At 41.1% G+C, this 16,679-nt stretch overlaps 1 protein-coding gene across 3 annotated transcripts in view; it reads right to left on the bottom strand.

Annotated features, from left to right (window-relative positions):
• PRKG1 (protein kinase cGMP-dependent 1) overlaps positions 1 to 16,679 on the bottom strand; it is a 467,733-nt gene that overhangs the window by 398,095 nt on the left and 52,959 nt on the right. For all 3 annotated transcript variants that reach the window (XM_035538227.1, XM_035538220.1, XM_035538236.2), the window contains exon 2: positions 12,526 to 12,692. In XM_035538227.1, coding sequence (XP_035394120.1) covers positions 12,526 to 12,692 — 167 coding nt within the window. The remainder of the gene's footprint in view (positions 1 to 12,525; positions 12,693 to 16,679) is intronic.

Here is a 16,679-nt window from a genome sequence, read left to right as displayed (position 1 = left end):
TCAACACAGGAAACCAGTGTTTAAAGGAGATCTCTGGAAATTGTTGTCATTTTAGGGCACATTGACCACCCAGCTGTAACAAAGGTCTATGCTCGAACCTAAGAGTTTTACAGCCTCTGGGTTGCGTCTCCCCCATGGATTACTACAAACTGGAAAACCACCAGGCTTAGGGACAGAAACCAGCCCACGGTCCATAAGAATATTTTCCCAGGGATGTCTGCACCAAAATTCACAAGTTTTACACCACTTTGCAGCAGCAAAGTTAGCAGAGTTTTGCCACGGGCTGTTATTTCCCACTGAAGCTCTTTTATCAGTATTAGAATTTGGCTTTATTTCTCCAATGACAGCAACTGCCACAAGAGGACCTGGGCAAGAACACAACGTTTTGAGCTCAAAACCCTGCAAAGGTTCATTTACATAAGGTTTCACCCAGCTGTGCACAAAGTCCTCTCAGAAGCTCCTATCCCTCTCCATCCTCCCAAGGACAATGACAGAACCAGAAAGGAGGCAAAGGCTGGTAAAGAGCAAGAAGCACCACAACGTATGATTAGCTTGAAGAAACCTGTAACGCTATACATCATTAGCAGAAAAGAACTTCAAGTTTCCTCCTACTTCAAGATAAGAGTTTGTATCAATTCAGCGGTGATAAACAGTCCCTTGTGAATCTCTACAGGAAGGATGTGGCTGCATAACTACAACAGGATTATTGCTTTTCAAGATCTGCATCATCTTAAACCTCAGTTTCTGCTTTTATTTTTAATATGAGAAAGCCTACCCAGTGTTACTTCATGTTCTAGTTGCTTCACGAAATAGCTGTTTTCAGTCAGAACTGAGAGGTTATAAAAATATTCAGCAAAAGGATAGCAAAATATCTTGTTTTTATTAGTTTTTCAATCTTAAATTCCTATGTATTCAGATTGCATTTAATTATCATCTCCGCCTAGATGTGCTACGAATAGCAGCTGCTGGGATACATTGTAATTTCCATTATTTTAGAATACACTGCAAACATAAATCTTTTAGATACAGAGACATCAGATCAGTTTCCCATGAACAAAATCCTCCGTTTTTGGCAAGACTCATCTGCAAGTGCTACACAGAAGTTTGAGACCAGGACCAATGTATTAAACAGAAAGAAAAATAAGAAAACTTTGCTGAAGGACATCAAAATCTCCCCACTTCCCTGACCTTATTCCCATTCATTCCACTCTTTCTCTGATTTTGCTATCTCAAACTTCTGGTCTGCAGACAGACTTGGCCAAATAGAGCCATGGGAGATGTTCCCACTGCAAAGAGGAGGGTGATGAAGTCTCACCTGTGTTTCCCCTGTGTGTTCAACCAGGGCAAAGCACTCAAGGAGCACGTATGTATTTTGAAATCTTGCCTCTGTGATTCAGGACCACTGTTGGGTTTCCCCATTTCACCCACTGCTGCGTGGGACAGCTACGACCAAGCTACCACTCGAATCGCACCCAGAACCCGCATGGTGCAGGTCTCACCCACCAGGATGGTGCAAGCACCTTCATCCGCTCCATCTCGACTGATCCGTAACAGCACACTGTCTCACTCAACTATGAGAGACACTGGATTTCTACAGACCAGAAGCCTGCTTCTTTCCCCATTGTCCTGTTTTTATTCTCTCATTTTCCACTTCAGATTACTTTAAAAAATATTAATAATCTTACAAGTAGAGATGACCTGACTTTCCAGTTTAAGCAAGAAGCAGGAAGCCTCTCTCTCCTTCCCCAGATTGTTTATTTTGAGCTTTCTGTGTAGAAGCTAGAGCATTAGGAAAGGGCACAGGGCTCTAACAGTTCTTGTTTTTTGCAGATCAGCTTTCAAAGTAAACAAGCAATCCAAAACAAATCAAGCCTAAATCAAGCCTAACAAAAGAGAACATTTTGCCTCTAATGTTCCTTTAATAATAGTTTGGATTGCTAACACCGGAGCCTTTCTATCTGCATACATAGTCTAAATTATATAGCCATAGATTTTAATGGGCAGAAACAAAGGTCAAAATCCAGGCACTTTCATGTATACTATTATGATGAAAAGTCCTTTTATTTTACATTGCAGTTGTGGGAGTTTCAGTAAAAGGGAATCATGGAACAGTGGGGGAGACAAAGACATTTGTGCCTCCCTTTTCAGCTGCTATTAATAAAATGAATGAGACTTTATCTAACCAATTTATTTGGTAAATAAAACCCTCCTTCAGGACAAAAGCAGTCTTTGCATAACTGCTGAGAAATAGAAAAATAAATAACTCATCAACAACTATGATCTTCTGTGAGGAGAATATACATTCAATTATGTTTCCTCTACACCGATAACCCTTTTTTAAGAGGTTACACCTATGCATTTTCTTCCCTGAAATGGGGAAAATGAATGTTTAACTGCCCGCAGACAAACCAGGCTGTTTGAATGCATTTACAGAACAATACATCTATTTGATAAACTCCAAATACTCCTCCCTAGAAATGAAGACTGCAGCTTCTGCTGAATTTGCTCCAGCCTTGTTCAATAATACACCGCAAAGAGACTGAGAACAAGAGTCATAAATGCGAATATGAGCAGATCCCAAAGAAAGCTGGACTTTGATTTTCAAAATGAAAATATTTTCAGGTCATCTTGACGCTAAAATTATTAAAGCATTGCTTAAGAACCTGCCAGGCAGTTCTCTCCGCTGAATGTAACAGGGAAGCTCACACCAACAGCATGACTTGAATGAGGATAGAGATCTGAGACTCAGCTGTTCAGGTGTTTGACAGCATTCACACAAAGATTTTAATTACTGTACAGTTCCCCCTTTTCCACTGACCAGAATTTTGCAATACCTTGAGAAACCTGAAGTGGTTTTACTATTATCACACAGATAGCTACAAAGGAAGCATTTGATAGGTCTGAAGTCATTAGCTCCCAGCTTTGATCGCATTTTCTCCTCCCGTGGTACCAAATACTGGCTTAAACAAACCACAGGTTAGGTTTTGATGACTGAAAAGGAATTATTTAATCAAATAATACCCTTAGAATTTAAGTGCAACATTGTGCAATCACTCAACATAAATTATATAGGGTTTAGGGTTTTGTTTGTTTGTTTGCTCTTTATAAAGAGGTCAGTACATAACCTGTAGCTCACCTGTGTTGATTTATTTGCTCACCTCATGAAGCACCTTAGTTGAGCAGTGCAGCAGGCTGCAGGACGGTGGTCACAGACAGCACTGCGTTACTCCTGCCTAAACTGTATTTCTGTTTTGCAAGCTCGTATGCTAATACCTGTGAGATTTATTCAGACCTTCTTTCCTAAATCCTGGCTCAGGTGACAATGAGTGTTCCCACTGCCCTAATAAAACATTATAATCTTTCCTTCTATAAACCCTGGTTTGCTTCGATTCAGCAAGTCTATTAGCTTCATATGAGCTCCTAAAAAAAAAAAAATATATATATATATATATATGTATATATATACACACACAAATATACATACAAACATACCAATTTGCTGTTTTGTTGGAGTTCTTTGCTGGAGAAAGGGTAAATGAGAGTATCTCCAGTGACCCACTGGAGCAATATTCCAGTACTATGTTTATAGACCCCTATTGTTCTTACTGTGCAGTCATTTAAGTGCAAAGAGTTAGATCTGTAGCTTTAAACATAATTACTTTATACTCAACAAATATCAAACCACATCTAATCATGAACACAATCACTGCCTATAAAACACTGCCACTGTGACAATCACAATTTCATATCCTAGTTGATCTCATGAACATTTCATGATATAAGTGCAAGAAATATTTACTTCTCCCTGTCTGAGTAAATAGCTACATTTAGGTACGTTAATTATTAAGACACTGTAGAATTAAAGTGACGAGATGATAAAGCTGGAACACTTGCATTTATATTGTACTACATATGAAAACAACGGAGCACAAACACCCCATTTCTCTCAGAGACAGGCAATACAGAAGGCTCTCAAACACCACACAGTAAACGAACACAGCAGCTCAACATTCATATATCCTATCCCAGAAGACTGCTAGAAACAAGTTTTAAGTTGAAAAAATAGAGGAACAAGCATCCATAATGGTGCTCATGTAGGCTGGGCCTCAAGAGTGCAAAACCAAGCCATCTCAATGCAACAGCCACACAAAGTGCACACTTCGCCTACTTATGGCAAAAGACTTGGTAAGAAATCCTCCTTGTGGATTTTCTAACCAGTAAATAACCACAGTTTTTACTTCAGGGGGTGGAGGGGAAGGAAAAAAACTAATCAAATTTTATCCTGGATTGTAGTAATTCCAAATGGAAGCAGTTGGAACAATGCTCAATTTCTGAAAGCAATAGTTTGAGAAATCCTGGAAAATTAACAAACAGGTTTCTGTTCCACCTTCACACTGACAGACACTTATAATTCACAGGAACCTATGAAGACACGTGAAGCCCCCTGTGACGTGCTGAGCCAGATTTAGCTGGAGTTGCAGACTGCTGCAGCAAACATGCAGGCGCTTCTCTATTTGATGTATACCTTATGGAGACTTCTCGAGTGCTCCACGTTTTCACACCGCATCCACAAAAAGCATGCAAAGTCACATGGCAACCTTCTTATTGTTCTTAAGCTGCCAGTTCCTAAATACTCTCCTGGGGTATTAACACCACTGAAGAGATGACAGCGAAATGCTCTGAGTACTCCCAAGCAGATCAGGACACAGCTGATACTAGCACGCACATCGAGCTGTCTTTTGGGACCACACGCCCCAGACAGGGGCACGATGGTATTGTGATGGCAAGTGATACAAGTACAGTTACTGGAGAGTGCCCAAAACAGCAAAATTGTTCTGTTGAGCAGGGCTCAACGTAACGTTACCAAATTTTTTTGCAAGTACTCAGGCAGGCCACAAAACAGTCTCAAAAGCATCAAATGACTGCTAGAAAAAAACCTCACCATCAAAAGAGGTGGGATAAGCTCCATGGAAATCCTCAAGTGAAATACCCACCAAAAGGTGAGTATGTAATGAAAGCAAAGCAACCAGAAGCATTTTAGGATCTCACTCTTCACTCCTATGTCCCACAGACTCTTCTCCAAGACTCTGAGTTACAGGAGATGCAGCACCAGATGTGAACACACATAATGAATGACAGCAAATTTGAGGAACACAGCTGGCAACCTCCCTTGCTCCTTGGTCCCATATGTAAATTCCTATTGCTGGGAGCTCTACAAATAATTTCTTAGCGTTATCTACATTGCCCAAGGGATGGTCTTCAAGTCTTACAGACATGCTGGCACCACGAAAGGCCAGTTTCCAACTGGAAGCTACTGAGACGTCTTACACAGCTAGAATGACACATGGTATTTCTGCCTCCAACAAGTCTTAACGAAGCTTGCTCTGCAATAGGGTAACCTCAAGAGCCAAGGCATCAGTCCTAGAGAACCTCTTAAGCTCAGTAAGCCTTACGAAAAGGTCCTGCCCTGATATCTAGCGGTCTCAGCGCTGGACATGGGGATGTAGACAGGAATGAGTAACGACGGAAAGAAAATTTCCCAGAGGAGACAGCCACAAAACCACTTACTTCCATGAAAAAACAAAGACATGAATGGGAAACCCATGAAGGCTGCAGGACTCCAGTAAGGAACAGTATCTCAGACTGCAGGAAAAACATGCCCAACTCCAGCATGATGAAAAAAAGAAAAAAGAAAAAAAAAAGCAGAAGACATTAAACAGATGAGTGAAGAAGAAACTAATGCCACAGTACATTTTTACAAAACCAGTGGGAAGTAGGGTGAAAGGTAGCTTCTTCAGAGGCTACTGATTTGTTGGCATGCTGGGCAGAAAATCCCACTTTGCCACAAATGTCTAATTGACTCCTTCCTACGCAGAGCCCCTTATGGACACTGAATAAATGCTCTCCAGTCTCAAGAGCCACGTAACATCTGTGCTTTGAGATGCTATTTTTTATGTTTGCTTGGGCAGATCCAACCCTCTCAAAAAGAGGTTTAGAGACTCAGGTAGAGCACAAAACACTCACACTGAAAGGCAGCGTAAGTTTTTAAAGTAGAACTGCCTCGATTGTGTTAGGAAAACCCCCGATTAGAGTGGATGCACCCATTATCACATTCCCAAGCATCTTCAGGACATGCTGAAAGGTGGCAACATAGATTGGAATACCCAGCTACGTTACCAGGAGTACATCTGGAAAAAGCACTGAAAACTGTCTGGGTCCTCCAACAAAAAAAGCTGCCACTTCATGGTTCCACGAATGATATGAAGGGCCACCAACCCTGAGAAAGTCTAGTGAGGACACCGTTCGGGCGCACACGGCAGCCAGGCAGGTCACCACCTGCGTGGACTCAGCTCGGCCTCTCCGCGCATCACTGCGGCGTGCAGCACTGGTGCGAGATGCCCCAGCAGACACAGAGCTCTGCCCATGCAGAGCTCTGCCAAAAAAAAAATTGGGAGCAAAGGCATTTAGTCCACTTAAATCCAGCATGGGCCTCTGTTCTCCATCTCTCTCTGGTTTAGAAGAAACAGCCCTACCAAATGCTTTCTGAGAAGAGAAGGAACTGACTCAGAAGACCCTAGGGCTAGAAGAGCAATTATGTCCTATTAAATCAGATTCTTATTGAGACTAGTCCAAAAGAGACAACAAAGGGGTCAGAGAGAGGTGACACAAAGACAGACTGAATGCAGTATTTGTGCACGATCGCATTTAGTAGCCGAGAGTCTGCAGTGATCACTCTCCCATTAAAAACAAACAAACAAAAAAAAAACGTAACTGCATAATTGCCAAAAGCAAATAGGAGAGAAGGGTGATGTACTCCATCCAGCACACCTTCAGAAACGAGACCAAGGATAAGCACGCTGACCAACAGATTAATGGTAAGCCTTATGGTACCACAAAACTTGGGCAAAAGCTGTGATAACCCGCAGGCAGCAGCAAGTTGATGTCTTGAGGAAGACAGATAGTATCTACATGCCTTCTCTGGTTTTTGATTCAGCAACAAAAATCCCAACAGACTGAGGAGTTGCTTTGAGATCCCAAGAATCTCATCTGAGACCAGACAGCTCTGCTGCCTCTGATGGCAGATCTAGGGCCTCTTGCATTTCTCTCTGTAGTTCAAATGGCTGCAGAGACTGTATTTATCTTCCTCTGTGTTCCCTGAGCTTGACTTGCTTGCAAATCCTGCACTTTCTAGGAACGCGCTCCTTCCCACGATGTCTCCAGCTCCCCAAACCCCACGTCCCCATGGGAAAGCACAATTAGATGTTTCATTGCTTTGGAGAAGCTACGAAGAACAAAGCGCGAAACCAAGTCTCCCGAAGGAGAATCTCCTTGACTGAAGATTAAAGTAAAATGAAATTTAGTGGGTTTTCCTCTCAAATGTCGCTCTAAAAGATGGGCTGGGGAAAGCATAGGCTGCTTCCCATCATGATCTCTCAGAAAACTGCTTCTTCCGTTCTCATCCCCACAGCATCAGGAGCCCAATGGGTGTTGGTAGGGTTGCAACCTCAGTACCAACTTGCAGGACAAGCAGTCAGGGAGGATGTTACAGCCCCCACTGCCGATACAAAACGATAAGCCACAAAAGAGTTCATTCAAGTATTTTAAATCCCCTCCACACAACTCACTCTGTTACTTCTTCCAACATTTCATAGGAATAGCAACAAGCATGAAAGAAGGGCTCTGTAAACCTATTAATATAGTTTCTAAAAAAAATCAGAACAAAAAATTAGAACTGTTTATAGTGGCATGACTGTTATCCACATGAGAGCCTAAAACTTCTACATTGTCACCTGATTCATCTACAGCTCTGCCAATATATTTTCCTTTCATAATGCAGCCATCAAACATGACATCCTGCAGTTGACAGGTTCAGACAGAGAGGGAGCACAAGAGGAAACATTTGGTTTCAGATGTGGGATATCACATTCATCCTCATTAGTGTGAGGTAACACCCACACATAACTCAAGGCTGTCAACACGGTACAGATCTGGATGCATCTCTCAGAAAGAGACCTTTCCAGGTTTTCACATTTTTAAGTGCTTTCAGAAAGTTTTAGAAATGTAATGCCCAAAAAAGGCTTTAAGACAACCAATCCAAACCTGCAAAACAAGAGCCTTTTCCCCTTAAAGAAAACTGGAGGCAATGACCTAATCCTAGAGACAGAATATGACTGACCAACAGAGATAAAATTGAGGTTTCTTTCAGAGCAAAAAAAATAATAAGAAGACAAAAGTCTGTTCAACGTCTGCTCATATTAGTATGCATGAGCAGCATACTTACTAACAAGAAAGGCAGTATTTTTGGTTAGCTTGTTTTATTGTCAAAATTGCTTTACTTGCAGTCAGAGTGCCAGCAGACTAGTTCAGATGCATAAGCCACAGCATCACTCATCCCTCTCTTCAATACCAGCTTCAAACATCCTGAAGGCATGCTTCTGCTGTAGGTGGTCAGAGCACGCATGCTAATTTTTTTCCATCAGTTTCCGTCCACAATAAATACTTATATCACAATTAATTTTCACCTTCGAAGCACAGTTATAAGAGAAGTTTTTGGTTGTTGCATGAGAAGCAGTGATCCTCGGGCTTTCATGCTCAGGACGCCATGTGGCACTGTGCAGCAGGGTTGTCCTAGAGAGTGACCCAGGAGGGCTCTCCAACAAGCACAGCTCTTGCTTGGTAGCTCCTAACACCTGCACTTCATGAAAGCCCATGAAAAAGTCCACCAGAAAACCAGGTAATCTTCCACTTAAATCCTGCCTGTATTTCAATGACTTTTTTAACAACAACAACAAACAAAAGCCTTTACAAAAAACTTTTCTGAATCAAGAAACACAGAGCCAGTCCAAAAGGCCAGACACATGGCCAGAAGAGGGAAGTCTACTAGACCTACTTTTACAGACGTGACTGAGAATATTTCTAGTCTCATCCTCTCAACGTGGTAACTAACTGCACATCTAGCTTAGCCGTGCCCAACTGAAGAGTTATTCTGTACAAACACCCTGTAAAGCCAGCTCCTGATCAGTGCACATTTAGGCTTGAGGGCGTTTAGATTAAGAGCTCCTCAATCTAGTGGATGTTTCCCTCCTGTTGGGCCTGAAGAACAAAAGGTGATCCAGCTGAAGCACGGTACACACGAGAGCCATGCTCCTACCTCTCACACTGGACAACAGCATGCTGGAGATGGAGAGAACATTTTCCCTTTCAACCTTATGCTGCTTTCCCTCTGATAGTATTTCACATCAGTAACCTCTGTCAAACTTCACTGTATTGGCCCACTCGTCATTTGTAGGGTCTGATCAGTTCATACCAGTGCTGCTCTGGCTCCTGATCATAAAAAGAAACACCAGGAGGGCAGGACACCAGATGCAAGGTAAAAATAATAAGACAAAGAACACAAGGAGTCAAACCTGTTAGCACGGGTACTGCTGGGCAAATGCATGAATGAAAGCGACTGTGCGTGCAAACCTTGTATCGGGCAGCAGCGAATTACCTTTCTGATAGAACCAAAGAGAACATGGGAAAGCAGAGTCAAGACTTCTCCTGACACTTCGCTGAGGTACAGTGCTACAACCATTTCCACCCGAAAAAAATAGCAAGTCTGGACTTACTTTCAGAAATCATAATCAAGCCACAGTAAAGAAAGAAGAGTTTGGGTTTTAACACTCATCATTATTCAGCCTTTTAAGATTCCCTGAGCTCAGCAAGTGTCACGGAGGTAAGTATTCTAACATGCAGGTTAAAGAACCAAAACACTCAAGGATCATAATCATAAAGGTCTCACCAAGACTAGAAGAATCTTCAGGTCTAATAAGCCTTATAAGGATAAGCAGAAACTTAAAATGGAGACTATGGCTGCTTTACAGCAATAAAAGAGAATGCAGAAAGTAACAGTGAAAGTGATGGATGTTTTCAAATCCGTCTTACTTAAATTATGATTTACAATTAGTCTAAGAAAACATCACCAACGTATCTCAGACTTCTGGTAAGAGGCTCTATCTAAATGTTAAATCATAAATTAGAATCTTGCCTGATAGTACTGGTTATCAAATTATCTTCATGAGTAATTTTTATTCATATTCATCACACTTATAAGCCCAAGCAAGGAAGGAAAGAGGAATACATGGAAGAAACATTCGCAGTGTTTATGCAATTTTTGAGAAAATAAAACGTCTCACTAATATTCATAAAGACAGGTTTTTCCTGCAGAACTCTATAAAGAATAAAGTTGTAGTTGGTTGTAGTTTTTTGTTTGTTTAATAATTGAAGAGATAGAGTGATAAGCCAAAATGAGCAAATGAGCCTGCTGTCATAACCATAATCCAGCCCATTTGACAACATCATCTCCCATTTCCATTACTTCATCATCACTCATTGCATTACGTCTAACCGAAGACTATAAACTCTTCATAATTTTGTTTGTAAAGCATTATGCATATTTACATAGCTATCTAAATAATCTTAAATTAAATTACAAGACTGAACAAATACTGGGGGAGAGCCAAGTCATGCCCTCATACACAGAGAGCTGCCTGAAGAGCAAGGGTAAGCTAAAGAGCCCAAATGACACAATGTTGTCTTCCACATACAGTTGTTTTGGAAGACAAGAATCAAGGGACAGAGTTTGAAGCAACAGTTAGAAACATTTCTTAAATTCAGGGAAGTCACAGTAATAGCACACCATCAGATACATCAAATAAAGGTCATCTGAGTACCCAACTATGTTCAACACTCCAAGCCATGGTGGGAAAAGGTCTGCTCACAAAGCCCCAAAAATCCTCTGCAAAGGATGCAAGGACACTCAACTGAAGATGAGTATGCGCTCATTGCGAAGGCGCTCTGCTGTTATAGGGCTTATCCAAGGGACAACGCTGAACATAACATCCAAAAGCAGTCACGCAGCAGAAACACTACAAGCATGCCTCTGACGTGATGGCACTTTGGCAAACAAACGCAGAACTGTCTGATAAGAAACTCTGCACTACAAAAACACTTTACCATAGAAAAAAATAATAATATTCAGGTATTGTTTTAAAGCAGTATGTTCTCAGTGGTAGGACAGATCCTGCACCTCATCAAAATAGTTTCTGTATTTAAACGGAGTAGGACCGAAAAACCTACATCTTTCCACATAATCCTAGGGTGGGAACATATTGTTTGCTTTGGCATCTCCCACTAACTACTTCCTAATGCAAAATACCATTTGAGTGTGCAGAATATATAGATATTAAAAGCTAATGAAATTAAAGCTGTGCCCTGAGAAACGATTTAACCTTAAAAGGGCAGAACCTAAAAGCTGTTTTCTGAAACTAGTAAAGAGCATTTGCAACTATACAACATTAAGACTTTGGCAAGAAACCACGTTTAAAGAATGGCTTACTGCCTTGAAAATATTTCTGTTTAAAAGAACAATTTAAGAAATTTATTTGTACATGTACAAATATATATAAACACGCAAGTTATACATAATCTGGAGTTTTCTCATATTCACTCAAAAGACACAGGCAAGCAGGAAACCTCTGTTCCCCTTGTGTATTATCTGGTCAAAATGCTTGCAAGTGTGTCAGACGGCTCTGGTAAGCAGCACAAAGAGATTTTGTAAGCATCTATTCATGTGTATTGTACCAAATCAAACCAACAACTTATTTGTTGTGTTAGTTGAATTAAAACAGCAATGTTTTCACAACACTATCAGATGCTAGAATAGGGATGCAACAGTAGATGGGCATGAGGCTCGATCAAGCTTAGTAACTCCTACAGATGAGCATAAACTTCCTATGAAAATATACATAAAATATGCCCAATTCAGCATACAAATTTAGAGAACTTGGAAAGAATAAGACAGAATGCTAATAGCTGACATTTTGGAAAAGCAGAGTGCTGTCAACACCCATCCAGCTAAAAGATTTTCAGAAACCCGATGGCTCCCAAGAACAACAGAACACCACTGCTGCTCTCATGTGCCACCAGGAAGACAGAACCGTGCCACAACACATACTGTGACAAATCAGACATGCTAAACTGCAGACGATACACTTATTTTGTGCACAAGGCAGAAAAATACTACTTTCTATTATGAAACACATTGCTTCTGCAGAGATTCCACATGTTTTGACACTATTTAAAAGCTCGTTCTCACAATACCCTATAAGGTAGCAAGCTATTACCACATTCTACTTGTTTTACCATGATTTCCCATTTTCATAACACCATTATTTCTGTTATGCCCGTAATTTATACAGCAAAGAACTGATATTGCCTCAAAGCCAAAGAACTATGTTTAGTGGAGGCTTATTCCAACACATCTCAGTGCTGGGTTAAGAGCTTTAACCCTCTTTCTTTATATAGGGAAGCACACAATTCTGGTATGGAATTTTCCAGGCAAAAGTAGTCCACACAATTCTTCAACAGCCATATTTAGACAACATTTTTAACCTCTTTCTTCAAAATGATTTTTCCCATGAAATACAGCTTTCATCTGCACATGTTGCATAAAAGAAAAAGAACTGTTAGCATTTTAAACCATACCTTCCATGACATACACCAGGGAACCCACATCTCCCTCCTTGATGATGCAGCTGTCTTTGCCATACTCCACGGGATACATACAATCCACAATCTCCTGGATCTGCGACAGTTCCAAATTCTTCATGAAGTCATTGTCAAGGATTGCTTCCTTTATTAGCTCCTTGGACCTGTAGGGAAAAAAAAAAGAAAAGGCAAGATTTATCCATTTGTCCACCCACTAAGCTCAATAATAGCACATGAAGTTTAGCACAACCACATCCTGCCCCAATGACCATTTCGCTGGAAAAAAAATCCAATTTTTTTCCTTCAAAATCTGATGAAATCCATTTGCAGAGAAGTTAAAAAAGAAAAAAAAGTTATCTTGTAACTAGTTTTGTAAATAATTTTAGATAGTTTTGAAATGAAAATAGATCCCATGCAATTGCAAGATCCCCTTTTAGCTTTGAGTTTAGCTACATCTATAACACAAAGAATAACAGAGCTACTTGAAATATCTTCCATATACAAAACTGAAAGGCTATACAAACAAGAAGTTCAAGGATTTATTACGTAGTTTATTATATTTCTATCAAATGACACAAACTGGAGAATACAAGAGTGTGATACTGCAGTGATCCCCTGAGTATTAATCAAATACCAAAGATGATCACATTTAACAGAGGAGGCACCACTGTTACGGGAATAACATCACCAATTCATTTCTTGGAAGACTAACTGGGAAATTTAAAAGTTACATTAGCATGCCCAAAATTATACGTGCAGTTCTGACTTGGCATGCAATGGAGTTAAGAGGCCGAAGTTCTAAACTGTGACGAACTTATAAGGATACAGGTTCTTCTGAAAACACAAATTTCATCATCTAAATCTCTGTGGGAGACTGTCCAGATGGGTACGTAGTAGAACCCACGTTCTCTTCAGTCACAGAAGGGTTTGGGCCGAAGGGACCTTAACAATCACCAAATCCCAGCCCTGCCACAGGCAGGGACACCTCCCGCCAGCCCAAGCTGCTGAAGGGCCACCGTGAGCGTAATGCTATGACAGGAAACGAGCAACAAAACCACTGAAGTGTTTTTCCTGATTTTCCTGAGATTCAGTCTCAACAACTACACTGTTTGCCATGCCATTGGTCACACCCAGGTGGAGCCTCCAAGCCTCCCTTCAGGCTGTAACTATTGCATTATGGCATTTCGTAAAGGCCCCTACAGCAGCTTGTGCAAATGAACAAGTGGGGATGCTAAACCTAGATCCAGACAAAACTAGAGCCCCTCAAAGCACCTACGGGTGGGCACCGGCTCCTCAGTGCTTCATTTCTGAACTGTTTGGTAATGTGGACATAGCCCAGCTGCCTGCAGAGCTTCGGCATTATGATGAGTTTTGTGGTTTTAAACTATGAGTATGATACAAGTCTTTCAAGGACAGGATCCATTAGTGGATCACAGCTTCCTGGAAAAGAACCGGACTGGGCTTTCAGAAGCCCAAACCAGTCAGTAGGCCTTGCAGCCATTCTGCCCCTGTCATGGTGCTTTTCAAGTACGCCTCAAGGCTATATAGCGCACAGGGTTAATCCTTCAGCATTTAAGATGCTTTCTATGTGTTTGATAGCTTCGGAGTTATTTCAACAAAAGGTACGACTAGGCATCAAAGGCCACCAGCACTGACCCCCTGCCACATGGGATGTGAAGCAGGCTGGCCTTCACGTACTGTCTGCAGGAAGGCACGGGCTCGGACTGCTGCAGAAACCTGACTCTCTCCAGAAATTTAGTTTAACCTCACATACTATCACTCTAATTCCTTGTGCAGGCCAATCGAAACCACAAAAAGAACAGCTACGTCTGTGCTGTTTTTGCTTTCAGCAACAAAGAAGCCGGCAATCCGTAAGGCTGACTAGATGACAGATACCCGCTTTCCTCGCTCGCTCCTTCTGTGCTACGGCACGGCTACGCTTTCTGTGCTGTGCCTTGACTAAGTACTGCTCTTCTGGTCTTAGCCACCCCCACAGGGCCCCGAAACCCTCATAACAAAGGCACTAATTATTAGCATTACTCAAACAGCATGCTGAAGAAGAAAGCATAATAAAAGCTTTCACATTACTTATATCAACCAGCATTACAATTTCAGCCATTTCTTTCGTTCCAAGGCTCAAAATGAGGCTTTCTGCCTGATAAAATAAAGCCAGCCTTTCAAGCAGAGTGTTTGTAAGAATGCCCATGAGAGACCGTAAGGAACTGAGGCATGGTGAGTGTCAGACCGCCCCTGTAGTTTGGGGGCCCACAGCAAGAAAGTGATGCTTTTCTTACAGGAATCAAGCACTGCGAAGGATTTGAAAGGATCTGGAAAACTTGGTCTAAATTATAGCAAAGGAGCACCACAGAGGCTAAGAAAATCGACTACAAGTCCATTCTGGGGAGAAGCAGTGGAACATACACGAGATGAACCAGCTTGGGGATTTTGTGAGCCCAACAATATTCTGATTAAATCCTAGGGGTACATCTGAACCAACAGCTACATGGCTTCAAAAGCCTCTACCCTTCAACAGAGAAATATTGGAGAAATTAAAGTTCAGAGGCCCACCAAGTCATTCAAACGCTCTTAACAACAAAAATACACAGGCATTAGAAGGAAAAGCACACCGGCCACATTAGCAGAGGTTTCATCCCTGCCACATCTCGGCATCTTGGAATTCAGTATCTCATTAGAGCAGCCTGCATACATACTCAGTCACACACTCAGTCACACATGAGTACAACCAAAACACGTATTATTATTTAAGGATGATTAGTTAAAATGAGACTTCCACTACAGTCAACCTAGTATGGGAGAAAAACACCTCCTGACGGCCACAAGCAGTGCTTGAAGGAGCAGGCACCTCATGAACCAAACTCCAAGTTTTCCAGCGCATTCACATCAAACCAAACTACGCTTCGTAGTTTGTAAGCCGCAAACCTTTTCATCTGCAAATATTCCATCCGTCTCCAAAAAAAAGCAAAGCTTAGCTTGACGTATTTGAAAATTAGTTGATACTAAAAATACATTGTCATAGCTACAATAAGATTTACTCTATTGTTCCCTGCAAGAGAATATTCGTCAGTCTCATAATTTAAAAAATTATTCATGCAATGTAGATTACCATTCTGCATATTCGCACATGCCAGGCCTTCAGCAACTTACACATTATTTTATTACACAGTTTTCTTTCAATGTAATTCACAGATGAAATTTCAGGTAAATAGATTTTTTTTATTTTTGTTTTTATATGAAATGAAACTAAAAGCATATAGATTAGCTTACAGTTCACAACTGATCCATAACTAATAATTTTCTGAACCGCATCATTCCTTAATCATAACTGTTAGTATTTGAAGACTGCATCTATACAGACGTGTTAATACCCAAGACTACCTATTGGTACACAAAAAGATATTAAAAACAGTCAAAAATACACTGCTTCAAGTAAGTGGTTTAAATAAGATGCAGCAGTTTCATTACGTTTCCTTTTGAAGAGCATTTAGTCTGCATTTTCTGATTAAAATTTCTAATAGAAGGAAGCTGCAAACAAAAAAGTCCACAATATTTATAATGGAATAGACATTTTCCAAGTGACCCTGCTTTAGGAACGGGACATTTTCACGAATATTTACTTGGTGCTGAATTGAATGGCTCCTAATGTAGAGGGTCATTCAGAGCAGACAGTAGTAGCTGTCATCTTTTACGCTCCAGAGGTAGGAATCTGGCACTATGCGATTACTATTTTTATGAAAAAACAATGACCAAAAGCATCAGGGACTAGATGAACAGTTAAAAAAAAAATAAAATAAAAGGGCACAATCCTCTGGGGCACATCCTTTCCCAAATGAGTTTAAGCCCACCACAGTAACTAATAAGGCAACAGTAGGAACAAGCTAATTGCATCCTAACTGCAGAAGTCATGCAAAAAGCACCTTAAGAAGTTTGCTAAAAACATACATACTATGCACCAAGTGGCCTGCCTGGTTGCGAACACCACTCAGAAGAAAAGCACATAAAGGTTCACAATTCGCATGCTGCCAGCCCCATATGGGGACTACCCCAGCGACCTCAGCGACACCACCAGCTCCCCCAGCAAGGCCAACTAGCACCTCGGGAGCAGCAAAATGCCTGCAAAACATGCATCCATG

Source organism: Cygnus atratus, chromosome 7 (genome assembly GCF_013377495.2).
Source record: "Cygnus atratus isolate AKBS03 ecotype Queensland, Australia chromosome 7, CAtr_DNAZoo_HiC_assembly, whole genome shotgun sequence".
NCBI classification, from domain to species: Eukaryota; Metazoa; Chordata; class Aves; order Anseriformes; family Anatidae; genus Cygnus; species Cygnus atratus.
Note: the sequence above shows the minus strand (reverse complement) of the source record. Positions and strands in the feature narration are given on the sequence as shown.